The following is a 20,798-nucleotide window of genomic DNA, read 5'->3' as shown; positions in this document are numbered from 1 at the left end:
CTCATTAGGGGATCCATACTTTAACTCTATGACCCGCCTCCACAAAGCCATCTCTTCACGCCCATAACACCACAACAACTTCCCAACAAAGCCTGATTAAAGAATACTACCTTCTTAATTCCCAAACCACCAAGGCGAATTGGACAACAACAATTATTCCAATTTACTAAATGAAATTTAAATTCGCCACCCATACCAACCCAAAGGAAGTCTCTGTGAAGTCTTTCCATTCTATTTGCTACACCCACCAGTATTGGAAAATGAGATGAAAAAATTATGTAGAAGGCTAGGAAGCATACTCTGGATGAGGGTGAGGTGACCTCCTTTTGACAGATTGATGCAGGATAATCAAGAGGGAAATAAAAGAACAAGATATTTAAAAGGTAACCTTAAAAATCAGCACCCGTTGCTGGAAATAGCACCAAGCAAGAACACTTACGCATCAACACCTAAGCTGTCAAGAATCAACACCAGCAATTTGGAAAATCTCCAATTTGAAACTCCATTAATCAATCTTCTGCTAATTAAATTAACCGCCTAAAGCCTTTTTATGAAGCTTCCACGGATAAAAGATCATGTCCATAAAACACTCGACTGATAAAAATCTTAAATACTGATCATTATCTAATCTTTTTTTTTTTAGAAGAATCCTTATCTAATCTAATCCTTATTTGAACTCAAAATAAAATGAATTCCTAAAATAATCCAACTACATAAGAAATTCAATCTAATAAGGTATGTTGTCCACAACACAGATGAAGCCTTTTCCATCCAACCAACCTCAGCACATTCAAGAATGGGATCCCAATTCAATTTCTCCTTAAAGGGAGCTCCTAAAGGTAATCCCAAATACTTCATGGGAAGAGATGTAATTCAACACCCAAGATCATTTGCTAGCCCCTCGATGTGTTGTACCTCCCACAGGCATTATTTCAGACTTGCCCAGATTAATGCTCATACCCGTACCGCCGTACAGCCTCAAAACAAATAAGTATACATCATAAATACCTAATCTGAGAAGAGCTTGCCTCACAAAAATAAATAAATAAGAGTTTCATTTGCAGATAGAATGCAAGATATCATCATTGTTTCACGTCTCCTTTTGCTTATTCTTATAGTTATTAGGAATTTCTTTGCTTCATTATGGGTGGCGTTCGTAGTTTCTTCATTGAATCCAAACTTTTTCAACTGGTGGTAGAGGAAGGGCGACAGTATTTTTCTTTAAAGTTTTTTGAGCGAGTAGGTTCTTCATGAAGTCGTTTTTCATGGGTAAGACAGTGGCACAATGGTTGATGAAGAGTATAGAACAGATAGTCATTGGGATCAGTCCGAAGTATTATTTTTCGTTCAAGGAAGGTGATCTCGCGTACACCCTCCAACGGAGCTCCAATTCTTTTGGCTTGTTCCTACTGTTGACTGAACTTAAACTTAGCGGGTCTAGGAGGTCCATTATTATTCCAGTAGGCAGAGCTAAGAATGGATGGAAGGTTTTTGGGTTAGAGTTAAGGAAGATGTTGGAAGCTGAAAACTATGCGGTTTGTGAGACTGGGCAGTCGAAATTTGTGGCTCAACTTCATAAGGATAACTCAGGGATTCAACCTTGTAAATCCTTTGCTGATACGGTGTGGGGGCATGAGGTCTAGGTCAGAGACAAAAAATAGTCAGAGAAGCAAAACCCAGTAATGTTACAAAAAATGTTAAGTGAAGCGCCGGTGAGCTTGCCTTCTCGATGCAGTACAGAGGAGTTTAACATTGGAAAGCCAAATCCGGTACGAATTAAAAGGAGAGCTCCGTTGAATTTCAAATCAAATGGGATTGAACATGCTTTTGGAAAAAAACGTGAACTGGGGAATTCTGACTGGGCAGGAAAAAGCTTGACATTAGGAAGTGAATAGAGAAGGAAAAAGGAGGGTGGTGTGGAAGAAAAATGGTCTGAGGAGTTCCGTATAGGTAACAAGGGATCAGAGGGATCACGTGCCCAGTGGGTCACGGGTTCATGGTTTTCCTGTGGTGGGCTCAGACCAAGTTGGTATTCAAGTGGGCCTTCCATTGGGCCTTCTAGTGATCTCTTTTCCAGAACCCACTGGCCCAAGCAGGCTGGAAGTGGGTGAAAGCCCAACGTTGGGGGATCCGAGACCTCTAAGTCAGGAAGCCCATGCCTTTGTGATGTCCAAAGCACCTCACGAAGCTTCGGATGCTCAGGACATCACAAGGGCTAAGCTCAATCTCGCTGAGGAGTCACCGGCGCCACCGATGAGGGCCGGCACAGCGCGACATCAAGCCCCGACGGCGGCGGCCAGCTCGGCGACTCAAACCGAGATGAAGGGTGGTCCGACGAAGGTATCGGCGATGGTAGGTGCTCCATTTTCCGTTGAGCTTCACGCCAGGGCCTCACCGACGAAACTGGATAGGGCCATTACAACCCTACTCCACACCACGAGGACTGATTTGGCGTGTGTTCCTCCAACCGAGCATATGGGATGCCCTGAGGAGACTTTAGCGGAGGCTAAGAGTCTTTTTTCTGGTGAGCTTTGCGCCGATGAGCCTCCGTTCACACCGGGTAAGGCAGAAACAAAGGGTGTCAGGGCATTTAAAGGCCTTGAGCTATCCAATTATGTTCTGAGCCCACCGAGAGTTGGGATTGAGGAATGGGGTGTGCCGGGTGGAGATGAAGGTGATCGGGTTGAAAGTGTAAGTGATATTCAGGGGATAGACACCTCCCATGAGGTTAACCAGTCGGTGTTGGTATTGACTGAGGTCGAAACAGCTTATGCAGTTGAGGTCCTAGGTGATGTGGAGAGTTCTTCCCCTTTGATGTCTATTAATCCTCTGGGGGTGGTTGTGATGGCTGAATTGAATAGTAATAGTGAGGTGAGGAGGTTTGATAACACTTTGAAGGTGTCCAATTGGGTGAAACATAGACTCCTTGGTTTTAGTAAGCTAATGGGGCTTTCTTTGGGTCGACATGAGAAGAGGTGTATTTTGCTATTACAAAGACTTGAGACAGAGATTGAGGCAGCCAAGCTAGTGCACAGGAAAGATGCTGCCCACCAAAAGCTGTCTCCAAGGATAAAGGGAAGAGGGAGTTGAGGAATTTGATTTCCTCGGTTAGTTTTCTCTTCTTTGACTGCTTGACTGAGGTTGTACTAGGGAGTTTACAATGTCAATGAAGTTAAGAATGGTGTCATGGAATGTTTGAGGTTTGAATGATTCGCAGAAACGTCTGGTAGTTAGAAATTTATTACGGGAATGGAATTGTGATGTAGTTTGCCTTCAAGAAACTAAGCTTGCAGGCATGGATAGATAGTTGATTTGCAGCTTGTGGAGTTGTCCCTATGTAGATTGGGCAGCCTTGGATGCGGATCAGACAACAAGTGGGGTTTTGATGATGTGGGATAGGAGGGTTTTAGAAAAGTTAGAGGTAGTGGTGGGTCAATTTTCCGTTTCAGTTCGGTGGCAGGGCTTGGGGGATGGTTTTATTTGGGCATGTTCTGGGGTTTATGGCTCGAATGATAAAACTTGAGGGGGCAGATGTGGGATGAGCTAATTGGATTTCAACAACTTTGGGAAGTTCCATGGTGCTACATAGGGGATTTCAACATTGTTCGGTTCCCAAGTGAACGGTTGGGGGGTTCACGACTTACCCCTGCTATGGAGAATTTTTCTGAGTTCATTGAGGAGCTTAGCTTGATAGATTTACCATTGGAAGGAGGGAGTTATACATGGTCGAGTGGTTCGGATCAGCCCTCAATGTCTAGAATAGATAGGGCTCTGGTTTCTCATGATTGGGAGGATCACTATCCAGATGTGACCCAACGGGTTTTACCTCATCCTATTTCAGACTACTTTCCCATATTAGTGGACGCAGGAGGGATTTTAAGGGGGAAAAGTCCTTTTAGGTTCAAGAACATGTGGCTAAAGTCGGATGGGTTCAAAGATAGGGTTCATTCTTGCTGGAATCGATATTCTTTCTCAAGTACCCCCAGTTTTGTACTTGCCAAGAAGCTGAAGGCATTGAAGGAAGATATTATTCAATGGAACTGGAGTGAGTTTGGAAATGTAGAGCGTCAGAAAAAAGAATTGCTAGAGGCTTTGAAATTATTGGATGTTAAGGAAGGGGAGCACGACCTATCTGAGGTGGAGCTAGGCGAGAGGGCTATGTTGAGATCTCAAATACAGAACCTTCTCACATTGGAAGAAGTCTCGTGGAGACAGAAATTGAGGATGCTTTGCATTAAGGAAGGAGACAACAATACCAAAATTTTCCACAAGATGGCCAATTCTCGTAGAAAGTATAAATATATTAGTATGTTAGAGGTGAATGGGGTTATCTATGAGGACGAATCCGAGATGGCAGACCAAGCTGTACAGTTTTATAAAAAATTGTACCAGGAGACAGAGGAGTGGAGGCTTTTTGTGGAAGGTTTGGAGTTTGATCAGATAGAGGGGTTGGAGAGGGACTGGCTTGAACGGAGGTTTGAACAGGAGGTTCTTCGAGTTGTCAAAGAGATGATAGGAGATAAATCGCCAAGTCCTGATGGTTTCTCTTTGGCATTCTATCACCATTGTTGGGGAATTGTGGAAAGAGATGTCTTAGCCGTGTTTGAAGAGTTTTATCAACACAATAAGTTTGAAAAATCTCTTAATGCAACTTTCATAGCCTTAATCCCTAAGAAGAATGGTGCTTCCAATATTCGAGATTTTAGACCTATTAATTTGGTGGGGAGTGTTTACAAGATTTTGGCCAAGGTGTTGTCATACTGCCTGAAAGAGGTTTTGAATCAGCTGATTTCTGAGTCTCAAAATAGTTTTATGGGGGGTAGACAGATTCTTGATTCAGTTCTCATTGCTAATGAATGTGTTGATAGTAGGGTGAAGAGTAAGCTTACGGGAGTTATTTGTAAATTAGATATTGAGAAAGCTTATGATCATGTGAATTGGGAGGCTCTTCTTGATTTGTTGAAGAGAATGGGATTTGGGGTGAGGTGGTGTAGGTGGATCCGCACATGCATATCTACAATCTAATTTTCTATCTTGTTTAGTGGGTCTCCAGCTGATTTTTTTGGGAGCTCGAGGGGATTGAGACAAGGGGACTTGCTTTCCCCCATGTTGTTTCTGGTTATGATAGAGGTCCTCAGTAAGATGATGAAAAGAGCTGAAGGGGCTGGTTTGCTTCGAGGATTTAGGGCCGATGGTAGACGGGTGGAGGGGTATGTGTATCGCATCTTTTGTTCGCGGATAATACAATTATGTTTTGCGATGCTGATGAGGAACAGATTCTACATGTCCAGATGCTTCTTCTTTGTTTCCAGGCAGTGACAGGTTTAAAGGTTAATGCGCTGAAGAGTGAGATGGTTCCCATTGGGGAGGTTTCTAATGTGCATGTCCTGGCAGAGATTTTGGGATGCCGGATCGGGTCTTTACCTATGACCTATCTTGGTATGCCATTGGGGAAGAATGGGGGGGATGGACGTCCAAGCTAGGTAGAAGGGTGCACAGGTGTGGCTTGTGGAGAAGTCTCAGTATGGGATGAGAGGATTTTAGCAAGAATATTCGCTTTGAGGTAGGGGTGGGGGATAGAGTGAAGTTTTGGACAGATCAATGGTGTGGGGATTCTCCACTTCAATTGACTTTTCCGAGTGTGTATGGGATTGCATCCAAAAAAGAGGCATCAATAGCCTCTTCTCTGGAGCGGTTGGGGATAGAGGAGAAGAGAAGTTGGGATGTTCATTTTACTCGGAGACCAAATGATTGGGAAATGGGTGGTATGGATGATTTTCTTCGTACCTTGGGCTCTAATCTTCCTCCTACTGAGAATGGAGATCGTATGCGATGGAAGTTGACAAAGAATGGGGACTTTGATATTCGTTCGTTCTACAATAAGTTAAGAAGCCCCTTGCCCATGATTTTTCCTTGGAAAGGTGTTTGGAAGGTTAAGGCTCCTCGGCATGTTTCCTTCTTTGTGTGGACTGCTGTATGGGATAGGATTCTTACAGGTGATAATTTGAGGGGTAGAGGGTTGAATTTTGTCAACTAGTGTATCATGTGCCGTAGTTATGGAGAGACGGCGGATCATTTGTTACTACACTGTGGAAAGGCTTATTGGCTGTGGAGTTTGGCGTTTAGTTATTTTGGGTTTTCTTGGGTCTTGCCTGGATCGGTTGCGGATACTCTATTCGGTTGGTGGAATTGGCCTGGGAAGCATTTGTCTAGCATTTGGAATTTAGCTCCTTTATGCTTGATGTGGTGTCTATGGAGGGAGCATAATAGGAGGACGTTCAAGGACATAAATAATTCGGATGACCAGCTTTTGGCCTCTTTCAGTGGCACTCTGATTGACTGGTCTAGGGCTTGGGAACTCACCTCTAGTGATTTTCTCCCTATGTTCCTTAGCTCTCTCCTGTGTACTTAGTTACTCTTTTTACTCTTTCTTTTCCCTTTGTATTTTTCTCTCTGCCTTATGTTTTTCTGCATAAGGTAGTGTTCTTGAATATATATCTTTATTACCTATCCAAAAAAAAAAATCAATGGAGAAATTATCATCAACAGAGAAGCTTATTAAGTAAGCTCCAGACACTGCTCTTCTGATCAACCTGCTCAAAGTCTCCATGACAATCACAAACAACAAAGGGAATATTAAGTCCCCCTGATGTAATCCTCGGCTCCTATTGAAAAAATTGTGGGTGAACTGGTGTACCACTCACCAAAATCGAAAACTGACTGTTGATATACAGAATTCTATCTACTTTCTCCATCTTTCACCAAATCCACACTGTTCAAGCAAATACAAAAGGAATCCCAGTTTCCATGGTCATAAGCCTTCTCCACATCAACTTTACACAGCACCCCTCGTATACTTGAATTCATACAACTATTCAAGCATTCATTTGCTAAGAGAACTGATTCTAGCATTTGCCTCCCTTGGATGAAAGGGTTCTGCATAACACTCTCTCTCACAATACCCCTTTCAATCTGTTTACCAATACCTTTGCTAGTAATTTATATATAATTCCCACCAGGCTAATTGGCCTAACATCTTTCACCTCAAGAACTCGAGGACACACGATAATTCAATTTTCAACATGAAACTTGACACAGGTTGAAAAGTGTGAAAGATAGTATAAAATTCATTCTAGCTAGATGCAAACCCTAAAGGCCACAAGGAATTTCTTGAACCTATATGCAAACCCTTGAATCCACATGGACTCCTTGAATCTACAAGCCCTCTATGTTGGTGCTTTGCTGAGGTGATATGCACCTTTCCAATTGTTTTGGAAACCAAAGTAATAAAAGAATCCCTACAAGGTATCCAAGAAAAAAAAGAGAGAGACTTGAACTTGGGCAGCAAATCATAAGAAAAAGAATCTTGAAGTAAAAGTAGAAATTGTAGATGGAGAGGTGTTCCCTCATGTTCAGTAGGGATTTACTGCTTTATTAGGAAAAGGCTGTGAGCTTATGTAAGAACTAACTAAGAAAATCATACAAAAGCACACAAAAAGTTTAAAATCCTATGATGTTAACAATGATTCCATCCTTGATATTCTTAGATCTAAACCAGATAATACATAGTATCATCGAATAAGATGCAGGTCCTGAAGCTACATATGGATAGTCCTTGGTAGCCTCCACTTCCACTCATCATTGAAGCAAGGAATATGGGCAAAACATTCTCAGAAAATCAATTGCAAAGATTTAAAACTAATAACTTGCAGTATGACAAGACACAACTGAATGCAACTGAAAAGATATTAATCTAGGACTACAAGATGAGGCTCACTTACAAAGGGAGAAGAATAATCTCTCTTTAGATGAATGAAAATCATCCCCTCCAGATGTCTTATAGACATCCAACCAGTGTTTATACAACTTTAGCTTCAGACCATAATCAGAATTGGTGTTAACATCCTGCAAAAGTAAAAAAAAGGGACTACATGATTCAGCAAAAAAAATGAAGACAATAGTAATAGATCAAAATACTTTTTTTTAATAAGTAATAATAGATCAAAATACTCTTGCAAATCACAGAACAAACAGATTTTATGAACCAGATTTAAGATTCTAAATTCTAATTAATGCTTGGGTATGCTGTGATGAGACATTAACATGTGGTCAAAAAAATCAAATTTCAAAATTCAAAACCTAATTATTCTTCTCCTCAGTAGCTTCTACAAATTTGCCACAGAATTCCACTCAGGTAGCGCATTGTTTTGTAGCACAGTAGCCTTCCACCTCTATACGATGAAAATTTCCCCAACAAGTGAATATAACCAACCCCACCAGGCCCACTCAAATAACAGTCTAAGCATTAAATGGATTTGCTTATCAAAACGTCCTACTTTTCTCTCTTTCAACCCTTTTTTATATATATAATAAATTGAAGTTTTCTTGCTTTTCAAAGTTTATACTGGTGCTTATAAAGTATCCATTTTTGCTCTATTTGATTAGTGAGAAAGGAGATGCAAAAGAGGGGAATAAAAAGAAAGACAGTACTCAGGCCTTGAATATGAGTTCTTTGATGTGGTTCTCTCTAAGTTACTGCCACATCATAATTGCAATAAAATATAAATTTTAAAAGCTTTAGTATAAAAGATGGTCAGATAATCTTTATCAGAAGTAATCCTAAGGAATGCAACACGATAGCTTACCTTTAAGAAACACTCTTCAGTTCCCATCCACTTGCAATTTGACATCCCAACAACAGGCACCTCCCACTTATATTTCCATTTCTTTGTTGACATATTATCAACTTCTTCTTTTGATAACTTGTGCTCCAAGTGTATACTAAAGGAACTACAAGATCATATACAGTTAATGACACATCTATAAGGATGCAATCTAGTTGAAATAAAACAAAGATCACATAAAATTCAAATTATTTTACATATATATATAGTATGTATGCATGTACATGTAATAATATTTAATAAAAACTGCCAATAGGTGAGAGTCTCAAAAAATTAAGGATCAATGGACAAATATAAAAAACTAAAAACTCAAGAAACATAGCTGTCAGATTGACATGCTACAAGTTGTATGGTTGTTAATCGATTGCCCAAAAGTAATCGCTAGATAATGATTAGAATTTTATATATAAGTATAAAAAATAGTGTTCTAATAATGATAATAATTTCAAATGATAAACCACAACTTAATAGAAGAATCAGAAAGGCATTTAATGTAAATAGACCTCATGCATTCTGATCCATCAGTAGAAGTTTGACCATTGGCTCTGATATCGTGCTCCTGATCTGTGTCAGAGGCCTCGTGGTCATCTTCAGTTTCAGCATCTTCACTTTGCTCCCCAGGGTCCACCATGTCAGGCTGTTGTATTGTACTTTCTATAGTATGAAGAGAACTCGTCATTAGTTCAATCCAATCCAATCCAATTCATTAAGATTAAAGACAAAAGGATTTTAAGCATATAAAATGTCAAAATCCCTTTGCAGTTGGAGAAACTATATTGGATCACACAAATAATATACCAACTCCGAAGATCACATATATATTGAAAATACTGTGTTCCAAAAACTTATCTGAAAAGCGTGGCAATTATAAAATTCACTATTTAAGGAAATGGAACCAAGGGTTCAACTGAAAACTTCAGTAAAATCATGAATTGAAGCCACAATTTCAAGCATGAGTTGGCAGGTTGAGGTGACTTTCTTCTTACTTTATACCAAATCTGAAATCTCATGATTCCAATTTTGGGCTGAAATTGTGAGTTCAACTCACGATTTTAGACTTTCAGTTTCACTCAAAACACACTATATCTCCCTCTGTCACTTTCTATACTCACCCATAATTTTGAGGCACCTTACTTCTCAATCTCAACAATTTTCGCCCACAGTTTAGTTTGGTGGTTTAAGGTGGGGGTGTTCAAACTGCATTTGGTTTGGGAGTGAACTGCTGATTTGAGGGTATTGTGGCCAGGTATGGCGGCAGTTTGGTGGTGCCATTGGTGGTTGTAGGCCAAACCCCAAGTCTTTCATCTGTCTATAAGTTGAGTATAGGTCTAAAATGTTTTAAACTAAAATCGTGACTTGGATTTTGTTTTCAACTTGTTAAATTACTGATCCTCCCAAAAACTTAAGCTGTTAAGAATGGTAAATTTAATCATTTAACCATAATTCTTACACTCCCTTTCACGTGTGGGCTTAAACTCCTCCTTAACAACTAGGGCCCAACACATAGAATTTTTAACATTTTAAATGAGAGGTAGAGTGGAGACAAAAACCGAACTTAGGATCTCCTACTTTGATTCCATGTTAAATTACCGATTCTCCCAAAGCCTTAAACTATTAGAAAATTGTGAATTTAATATAAATTGTGAATTTAACATTTACCTATAATTCTAACACAACTCACAATTTCAGACATGGCACAATTCAGCCAACAAGAAGCCGTCAAGCCAGCTAAATCAGCCTTCAATCATGAGTTCAAATGCAATTACTTTATGAATTGTTTCAAACGCAATATTTTGTTAAACGTCATTTACTAAAATGTACATTCCAGTTGAATGCATCCCCACATGCCTACTGCTTAAGTTTTTTTTTTTTTTTAATAAGCACCCAATGCTTCAGATATTATAAAGTAAAGAGGCCTACCAATAAAATCCCAAAAACATCAGAACTAAGAACTCTTCTAATGCGATTCGTTGATAACAAACTGAAAATAATTTCTATAGACACACACACGAGCAAAAAGTAGGCATTGAAAGGGGCGTTGATTTGACTAATCAGATTAATAAAGAGAACTGTTCTATAGATGGTAAGAATTTTCCAGAATGGGCAAAGTTTGAAACGGAGATCAATAGGTATTACTTTAAAGAGAACTGTTCTATAGATGCTTGTGGGTTGAAAGAAAAGGTCAGACTGATAGAAAGCTATTTCCAATTGCCGCTTTCAACATTCGTGATTATTAGTCTTTGTGATGGGCAGAGAAGATGGACAGCAAGGAATGGAAATAGAGAACAACTGTCAGTCAAAGCAGGGTCCTGAATGCCTTGTCAGATCTCATCCCTCAAATGAGAGAAGGGGGGAAATTAACTGATTTCAGCATTCTTGTCCACAACCCAAATTATGACAATTGAAATCCATTTAAATTGTTCCTTAGGTAATAGGCATAGGTTATACAGAAAAGGGGAGAAAGAAGAAATTTGAAGGGGGGGGGGGAAGAGACACTTCTAGAAAAGCAACCAATGGTAAACAAACTTGGCAAACCACCACTCTTTTTCCTTTTCTTTTTGGATAATTAACTAAGTGAACAACCACTGAAGGTAACAAACCCAAAGAAAACCTAAAGAAGCTTATTCATGCCCATGTACAAGAATAGAAATTTGATAATCAACAATTAAATCTGATGTAGCCACCCTCTACCCTTAGGCCAGCCAACCAACCCCCCTCTACTCTTAAGCCAAAACAACCAGCCACCCTTTCTCTTAGGGCAGCCAGCCAGCCCCTTATTTTGACTTCTCAGATCTACCATATGTTCTCATTAATTTCAGCTTGGACTTATGTTGTGATAGCCTGCCTAGCTTACCTATTAGCTACTTTATTTCCTACTAGTTAAAGATTATAAATAGGCTTGTTATGTAAGAGTAGAATCAGTTTTTTTATGCAACTTTATCTTAGTCTCAGATCTGGACATGAACTCTGTTTCTCCAGTTTCTCTGTAATTCCAGTTTTGATTCTTAATTCTAAGGCAATTCTTTTTCAAGTTCTCTCAGTTATTTGATCTTGATTTCCATCAAAATCAGCATTTTCAGTACTTAGGAGAACATAGATTGAAACTACAATCACAAAAAAAGGCTTATAGATTATAGACATCTAACAAAAGCCTTTTAAGGAAAAAAAACAAAAACAAAAAAAAGCATATTATATGTTATTGGGACATAGAGAAAAAAACCTTTAGATAGTTGTCTAAATAAACCATAAATCCCAAGAAACATTCCTTACCGTCTTCCTTATCATCTTCGACCGAGACACTAAAAGATTCAAAGCCATCATCTTCATCTACTTCGGAGTCACTTTTACCTTCTTCTTGTCTTTGTCTATTACACAAAAGAAGCACATGATAACTGTAAATTTTAAATTCCTCAAAAAAACTGTTGTTTAACCTTATAATTCAACTTAACACAAAGTTTCAAGAAGCCAGAGGTAAGTATTAGTAGTGCTGATTAATTATCCAATTTTTTTTTGATAGGTAAAAATATATGCATTCAAGAACACTACCTTATGCAAAAAACATAAGGCAGAGAGATAAGTACAAAGGGAAAAGAAAGAGAAAAAAGAGAAGAGAGGAAAATAAACTAAGTACACAGGAGAGAACTAAGAAACATAGGGAGAGAATCACTAGAGGTGAATCCCCAAGCCCTAGACCAATCAAACAGAGTGCCACTAAGAGAGGCCAAAAGCTGGTCATCTGAGCTTTCCATGTCCTCGAACGTCCTCCTATTGCACTCCCTCCAAATGCTAGACGAATGCTTTCCAGGCCAATTCCACCAACTGAATAGAGTATCCGCAACTGATCTAGGCAAGACCCAAGAAAACCCAAAAGATCTAAAAACCAAACTCCACAGTCGAGAAGCCTTTCCACAGTGTAGTAACAAATGATCCGCCGTCTCCCCATTACTGCAGCACATGATACACCAATCGACAAAATCCAACCCTCTACCCCTCAAATTATCCCCAGTAAGGATCCTATCCCATACAACAGTCCACACAAAGAAGGAAACACGCCGAGGGGCCTTAACCTTCCAAACCCCTTTCCAAGGGAAGATAATGGGTGCGGGGCTTCTCAACTTATTGTAAAACAAACGAATATCAAAGTCCCCATTCTTTGTCAACTTCCATCGCATACGATCTACATTTTCGGTGGGAGGAAGATTAGAACCCAATGTACTGAGAAAATCATCCACCCCACCCATTTCCCAATCATTAGGTCTCCGAATAAAATGAACATTCCAGCTTCTCTGCTCCTCAATCCCCAACCGTTCAAGAGAAGAGGCCACCGATGCCTCTTTATTGGATGCAATCCCATACACGCTCGGAAAAGACAACTGAAGAGAAGACTCCCCACACCAATGATCAGTCCAAAGCTTCACTCTATCCCCCACCCCTACCTCAAAGTAAGTATTCTTGCTAAAATCCTCCCATCCCATGCGGATACTTCTCCACAAGCCACACCCATGCGCCCCTCTACCAAGCTTGGACTTCCATCCCCCCCAATCTTCCCCAAACTTGAGAGCTATGACCCTTCTCCAAAGCCTTGTCTCCTCAATCTCAAACCTCCATAACCACTTCCCTAGTAAAGCTTTATTAAAAGTAGTTAATTTTCTTACCCCTAACCCACCATTTTTCAAAGGTGCACACACCTTGTCCCATCCCACCAAATGAAACTTGGAGTCCCCCCACAAGAAATCCCTTTGCAACCTCTCAATTTTATTGGCCACATGCGTAGGGATGGTAAAAAGAGACAAATAATAAGTGGGGAGACTAGATAAAGTGCTTTTAAGCAACGTTAGTCTTCCACCTTTTGACAAATACATCTTCTTCCAACCGGCCAACTTACGCTCAAAATTCTCCAAGATAGGATTCCAAACAGTAGGGAACTTGAAGGACGCCCCCAAAGGCATACCAAGATAGGTCATAGGCAAAGATCCAATCCGGCATCCCAAAAGCTCTGCTAGGATATGGATATTAGGAACCTCCCCAATAGGAACCATCTCACTTTTCAGCACATTAACCTTTAAACCTGTCACTGCCTGGAAACAAAGAAGAAGCATCTGGACATGTAGAATCTGTTCCTCATCAGCATCGCAAAACAGAATTGTATTATCCGCGAACAAAAGATGCGATACACATACCCCTCCACCCGTCTACCATCGGCCCTAAATCCTCCAAGCAAACCAGCCCCTTCAGCTCTTTTCATCATCTTACTGAGGACCTCCATCATAACCAGAAACAACATGGGGGAAAGCAAGTCCCCTTGTCTCAATCCCCTCGAGCTCCCAAAAAAATCAGCTGGAGACCCACTAAACAAGATAGAAAATTAGATTGTAGATATGCATGTGCGGATCCACCTACACCACCTCACCCCAAATCCCATTCTCTTCAACAAATCAAGAAGAGCCTCCCAGTTCACATGATCATAAGCTTTCTCAATATCTAATTTGCAGATAACCCCCGAAATCTTACTTTTCACCCTACTATCTACACACTCATTAGCAATGAGAACTGAATCAAGAATCTATCTACCACCCACAAAACTGTTCTGAGACTCAGATATCAACTGATCCAAAACCTCTTTCATGCAGTTTGCCAACACCTTGGCCAAAATCTTGTAGACACTCCCCACCAAACTAATAGGTCTAAAATCTTGAATATTGGAAGCACCATTCTTCTTAGGGATTAAGGCTAAGAAAGTTGCATTAAGAGATTTTTCAAACTTACTGTGTTGATAAAACTCTACAAACACAGCTAAGACATCTCTTTCCACAATTCCCCAACAATGGTGATAAAAAGCCAAAGAGAAACCATCAGGACCTGGAGCTTTATCTCCTTCCATCTCTTTGACAACTCGAAGGACCTCCTCCTTTTCAAACCTCCGTTCAAGCCAGTCCCTCTCCAACCCCTCTATCTGATCAAACTCCAATCCTTCCACAAAAGGCGTCCACTCCTCTGTCTCCTTGTACAAATTTTTATAAAACTGTACAGCTTGGTCAGCCATCTCGGATTCGTCTTCATAGATAACCCCATTCACTTCCAACATACTAATATGGTTATATCTTCTCCAAGAATTGGCCATCTTGTGGAAAAATTTGGTATTGTTATCTCCTTCCTTAATGCAAAGCATCCTCGATTTTTGTCTCCACGAAATCTCTTCCAAAAAGAGAAGGTTCTGAATTTGGGATCTCAACCCAGCCCTCTCACCTAACTCCACTTCAGAAAGACCATACTCCCCTTCCCTAACGTCCAATAATCTCAAAGCCTCCACCAATTCTTTTTTCCGACGCTCTATATTTCCAAACTCACTCCGGTTCCACTGAATAATATCTGCCTTCAATGCTTTCAGCTTCTTGGCAAGTACAAAGCTGAGGGTACCTGAGATAGAATATCGATTCCACCAAGAATGAACCCTATCTTTGAACCCATCCAACTTTAGCCACATGTTTTCAAACCTAAAAGGACTTTTCCCCCTTACAATCCGTCCTACCTCCACTAATATGGGGAAGTGATCTGAAATAGGACGAGGTAAAATCCGTTGGGTCACATCCGGATAGTGATCCTCCCAATCGAGAGAAACTAGAGCCCTATCTATCCTAGACATCGAGGGCTTATCCAATTTAAAATGAGTGTTTCAATCGAAGTAGCTAATCCATAAGGGAATAGCATCACTAGCAATTTTAAAAGCTACACTGCTTGGATAAAAAATATAAAATGAAAATTCATTACTCTACAACTATATGGTATAACTCAATAAAGGGTTTCAAAAAATTAAAAAATATAATGCATCACGTGACAAGCATCAATATGGCATACAAAAAGGTCAAATGCTCAGGTCAATGAGGAACATGAGTTATTAATAAATAACAACTAACAAACAATAACTCATCATTATTCATGTCTACTTGGCATATCAAGGTACTTAAAATCATTGCTCAAAGATGTACAAAATGCATACAATAAGTATAATGAGATGTTCCCTTTCCAACAGTAAACAAAATGTATGGTAAGTGTGCCATAAGCCATCCAATTGGACCCATCCTAATGAACCACTTAATTTCCTGCAACTCTTTTGTAACATTCCAACTTCCTGTTATTCTTTTGGTTCTACTTGTCCAAAGGAAGTAAAGTTTTTTCATCTGAATTTTTATCAGAAATTTAATAGTAAAAGAATAAATACGAAATATTTTTTGATTAGTGACCGACAATTTTTTTTTTTTAAAAGGCTACTACATGTACATATATAATGAACAAAAAGAAGGCCAAAAGGATTGTAAAGAAATGATATTATATACAGAAGTGTAGCAACTCTTGAAATTCAGATAGGTAATTACAATTGGTAAAACCCAAGCACAAGACCAATCAAACAAGGATACACTAAACAAAGTTATAAACTGAATCACGAAACTTTTTGTATCCTCAAAAGTTTAGTTATAAACTGAATCACCAAACTTTTTGTATCCTCAAAAGCACAATTATTTTGTTCCATCCACAGTGTCCACATCAAACATAAGGAACCAAGTTCTATATATTCGATAAATGATTGCCAACCCAATTCCTCCAACAAAGAAAGGTCACAACCCCACCCGCCAGAACTGTATAACAGGTTATCCAGGGGAACTCCTAGTGGGGATGGAACCCAAGATGTCTGAAATTACAGCTCATCCCAAGCCTCCAACCACTAGGCTGCACCCTAACGGGTAACCCCAACTCTTTCATGGGAAAAATACTAAACAAGTAACCCACAAGGCATTGTAGTAAAAGCAAACATTAAACTTACCACCCCCTTTCAACCTCCAACTCAGTCCATCACAAACCTCTCTCCTAAGGGTATTAGAGTAAAGAAGATAATGAAAAGCATTCACCGATTCCAACTCCTAATCATTAAAAGCTCTTTGAAAACTAACATTCTAGCTTCGCATCTCCCCATCCGTCTGACTAATGATCACAGAACAAACAGAGGCATCTATAGTTGTGGAACATGTAAACAAGTCAAGAAACAACACCTTCAAAGAATGATCCCCATACCAGGTGTCATGCCTAAACCATTTCTCAATTACCATCTCCTACATCTAAGCGCACATAGCGTAAAAACCTATCCTTACCCACTCTAATGTTTTTCCACAGGCTATAAACATTAGTCCCTCAAACAAGTTTTAAAGTCCACCCACCCAATTCCTCCCTATACTTTGAAGCTATTACATCTCCATAAAAGTGTTATCCATCGACCCAAACGCCAAAGTCATTCCCTAAAAAAAGCTTGATTAAAGGTCCCTATCTTCCTTACACCCAACCCACCAGTAAAAATAGGCAGGCAAACTATATTTCTCACCTCACCAAATGGTATTTGAACTCCTCTCCCGAACAATCCCACAAACATTTTCTCAGTGATCTGTCCAATCTGTTTGCCACACAAGTAGGGATGGTAAACAAGGAGAGAGAGAGTATGTAGGAAAGCTCAAAATTTTACTCTTCAACAATGTTATCCTTTCCCCCTTAGACCAGTATAATTTCTTTCGTCTTAATAATCTGCAATCCATTTCTTCCTAGAATTGGATTCTAAACCATCTTCACTTTGAAGGATGCCACCAAGGACATTCCAAAATAATTCATCGACAGATTCCCAATCTTACAACATAAGATATTAGCAAGCTCCGCCGTGTTGCCAACCTCTCTACACTGTCTCACTCTTGCTCAAGTTCACCTTTAATCCTATAACAGCTTCAAAACACGTCAGTGCCATTTTGATATAAAGCATTTGTTAGGCATTTGAATCACAAAATAAAATAGTTTCATAAGCAAATAAAAGGTGAGCGACACAAAGCCCTGTTTCAGCTGTAGTTCCCACCCTAAAGCTGCTAATGTAGCTGCCCTGCTCTGTTCTCTTAAACATCCTGTTCAAGACCCCCATAACCAAAATGAAGAGTAACAGGATAAAGGGTCACCCCGTTTAAGAGCCCTTGAAATACTAAAGAAGCCAAAAAGGGAGCTGTTCACTAAAACTGAGAATCAAATTGCAGAAATGCAACTACGAATCCAGCATCTCTATTTCTCACTAAATCCTATCTCCTTTCCATCAAATAAAGTAGAGTCAACCAATTATCAGGATCATATGCTTTCTTAATATCTAGTTTGCAAATCACACCCAGGATGTCAAATCCAAGATTTGCCTACAATCCATCAATGCATTCTGTGACTCAGAAGTTAGTTTTTCAAGTACCATTTTCAATCCATTTGCCAACACCTTTGCCTATTACAATTTATAAACACTCCCAACCTAAACAAATAGGCTGAAAATTCCCAATATTGATAGGAATGTGTTTCTTGGGAGTTAGTGCAATAAAAGAAGCATTGAGGGATTTTTCCTTTTTTTAGTAGGTAATAAAACTTTTATGCAATAAGCTGAACATCACGTTCATGATGGTGAACATTCTAATGAAGAAAAAAATACAAGAAGCTCAAAAACTTAAGCTAACAGAGTGTAAGAATTCAGAAATTGAAATACAATTCGTAAAAATCAAACACGCGTCCGCTGAAACAAAGAACCGAAGAAAAAAGCTTTTAAGAGGTCTAAGGGTCTCTCCTTGTCTTCAAAGATGCTTGTATTACATTCCTTCCAAACCAACCACATTAAACATGTTGGGACCATATTCCATGCGGTTGACAGGCACTTTCCAAACCAATTTCTCCAAGCAAAGAGGAGAGAGCTAAAAGAAGCATTGAGGGATTTTTCAAATTGACAATGCTCATGAAACTCCTCAAAAAATGCCATAACATCCACTTCAACCACCCGCCAACACTGTTGAAAGAAAACCATGGTGAATCTATACAACCCTAGGGTTTTATCTCCCCCTTAACTCCTCCAATACTGGAATAATCGTTTCCTTTCAAACTTCCTCTCAAGTAAATTTCTTTTAGTCTATTTGATTTTAGTGAAGTATACACATCAACTGAAGGTCTAGCTGTCTATTTCTTGGTACAAATACTTATAGAAGTGGACCACATGCTCTCTTATGTAAAACTCCTCCTCATAAAACATGCCAAACCCACCATATCGTAACAATACCTATGTGAATTTGCCTACCACAACCCTCCTCCTTTTCCCAGGCTTGGGACTGGCTATAAACAAATATATGACACTAAGCACAGACACAAGTGTGCGGACAATGGATTAAAAAAAAAAAGATAGCTAAAAGTGTAATTAGTTGCCAGTTAGTTGGATTCTCAAAACATGAATGTTATTTTTGTAAACTAGTTTCGCAAGACTAAGAGAATTGTCATATCAAACAATGAGAGATCTTTGCATCTTAATGACACTTGCACGACTATCTTACATTCGATTGGAGCAAACAACTCATCATCACCACACTACAAAGAATGTGACACCATTAAATCACAAGATGAAATCACATGAAATCAAATATTAGGCTTAAAAACCATAAGCATAAAGCATTCTTACACTAACTTTTACAATTGAACAAACTGAGTACGTGAATCTCCCTTTGTTGCTCAACTACATTAAAAAAAAACAAACCCAGGACACGAAAAACCATTACCTCTTCTTGTACGCAGTGTCAACTAATTTGCCACATGACCGCAACGACATCAATAAGTTATCATACATTGATGCTTCTCTATGAACCACTTCTTCTTCAGAAGCCGCACCACTAGATTGCTCCTCTGACGGCTCCCCTGTAATAAAAAGTTTTGCCCAAAAACATTCACTCTAGTACCAAAACAGATATTACCTAATCCAATTTTTAAAACTTCCTCAATAATTCACAATAACTTCAATAGACAGTTCTATTAAACATTCTCATAATCCATAATTTCTTATTAAAAATAAATAAATAAAAATTGATAGAATTAATAAAACATACACAATGTATTAATTAAAAAAAAATGATTAACGTGCCTGAGGGACTTGGCGAGGGGCTACGAGTACAAGTACGAGCAAGCTTTTGTTCAACACGGCGATTCTTAATTACATGTTTACTTTCTGAGTTGGAGGGCGCTTTGGATCGCTTCAATCCTAGTTAAACCGGTAAAATAAAACTTATCAGAGAAAAAAAAAATTAAACAAGCATACAGAGAGAATAGTTGAGCGTGTATTACAAAAAATGAAAACTAGAATCAAAGTAATTTGGACTATTAGGGCAAAGAAAGAGAGGCTGTAAAGCCAAAAAAAGAAAGAGTCGGAGAGAGAAGCTAACCTCGATTTTTGCCGAATTGCTTTCCCATTGAAAACCCAAAACAAACCTAAAACACAACAACAGATAATATTTGTATATAAGGTAAGTCGAAGAGCGAGAGAGAGAGGGGCGATGCTGCTAGTGCTGGGACTGCTACTGATGAATGATAACTGAGAATTAAAAGGTAAAACCCTACTTTTCAAGGTTTTAGCGGGAGAACTTTCTTTTTTATATTATTTTTTAGGAGAACTGGAAAAGTGGGGTTTTTTTTTTTTTCCCCGAAGTTGTACAAAGAAGCTAAACAGGCTAAAATGCAAAATTTTACTTTAATATTTTATTTGAATTTATTTCCTTTCTCTCATTATGTTTTCATTTATTTTGGCTCGGTAAAGTTTTAATTTTATTCGATTAAAGTTTTTCCACCAATTTTTGAAAATGTTGTAGTTAATTGTAAAAATTTTTAGTTTTTTGAATTTTTTAAATTAAAAAAAATCAAATTGATAATTAAAAATATTTCCTATTTTTTTAAAGAAAAAATTTAGTAGAAATTAATGAAAAAACCTTAATTAAATAACCTTGAACTTAAAGAACTAAAAAGTTAAATTACTAAAATGAATTCTAACTAGATTTATAGGATGAATTTTGCATTTTAGAAAAATTAATCCTATTATTTATATGTATTTTTGAACAAAACTCGTATAAATGCAGGGAAATTGTGAATCTAAGTCACAATTTTAAATTTTAAAATGTGACTTAGAGCCACAATTTCAATTCATTTACATACTTAAATGTGTACATATTAGTGTGTAGACGGTATCCGATATTTTAACTACAAAATAATTTTTTATTAATTTTATTAAACTTCGGTAAATTAAAATTCTAT

General features: G+C 38.7%; 1 protein-coding gene across 1 annotated transcript in view; it reads right to left on the bottom strand.

Annotated features, from left to right (window-relative positions):
* Nucleotides 1–20,113, bottom strand: part of LOC142640431 (protein NUCLEOLAR FACTOR 1) — a 37,346-nt gene extending 17,233 nt beyond the window's left edge. Inside the window, exons 1-7 of the mRNA XM_075814528.1 lie at nucleotides 19,937–20,113; nucleotides 19,639–19,755; nucleotides 19,280–19,415; nucleotides 11,955–12,049; nucleotides 9,188–9,338; nucleotides 8,646–8,790; nucleotides 7,782–7,905 (exon numbers count right to left, since the gene is read on the bottom strand). Of these exons, the coding sequence (XP_075670643.1) occupies nucleotides 7,782–7,905; nucleotides 8,646–8,790; nucleotides 9,188–9,338; nucleotides 11,955–12,049; nucleotides 19,280–19,415; nucleotides 19,639–19,755; nucleotides 19,937–19,964 (796 nt within the window). The 5' untranslated portion in view covers nucleotides 19,965–20,113. The remainder of the gene's footprint in view (nucleotides 1–7,781; nucleotides 7,906–8,645; nucleotides 8,791–9,187; nucleotides 9,339–11,954; nucleotides 12,050–19,279; nucleotides 19,416–19,638; nucleotides 19,756–19,936) is intronic.
* Nucleotides 20,114–20,798: the final 685 nt, after the last annotated feature.

Source organism: Castanea sativa, chromosome 6 (genome assembly GCF_040712315.1).
Source record: "Castanea sativa cultivar Marrone di Chiusa Pesio chromosome 6, ASM4071231v1".
Classification (NCBI taxonomy): domain Eukaryota; kingdom Viridiplantae; phylum Streptophyta; class Magnoliopsida; order Fagales; family Fagaceae; genus Castanea; species Castanea sativa.
This window is presented reverse-complemented; position numbering and strand designations above follow the sequence as displayed.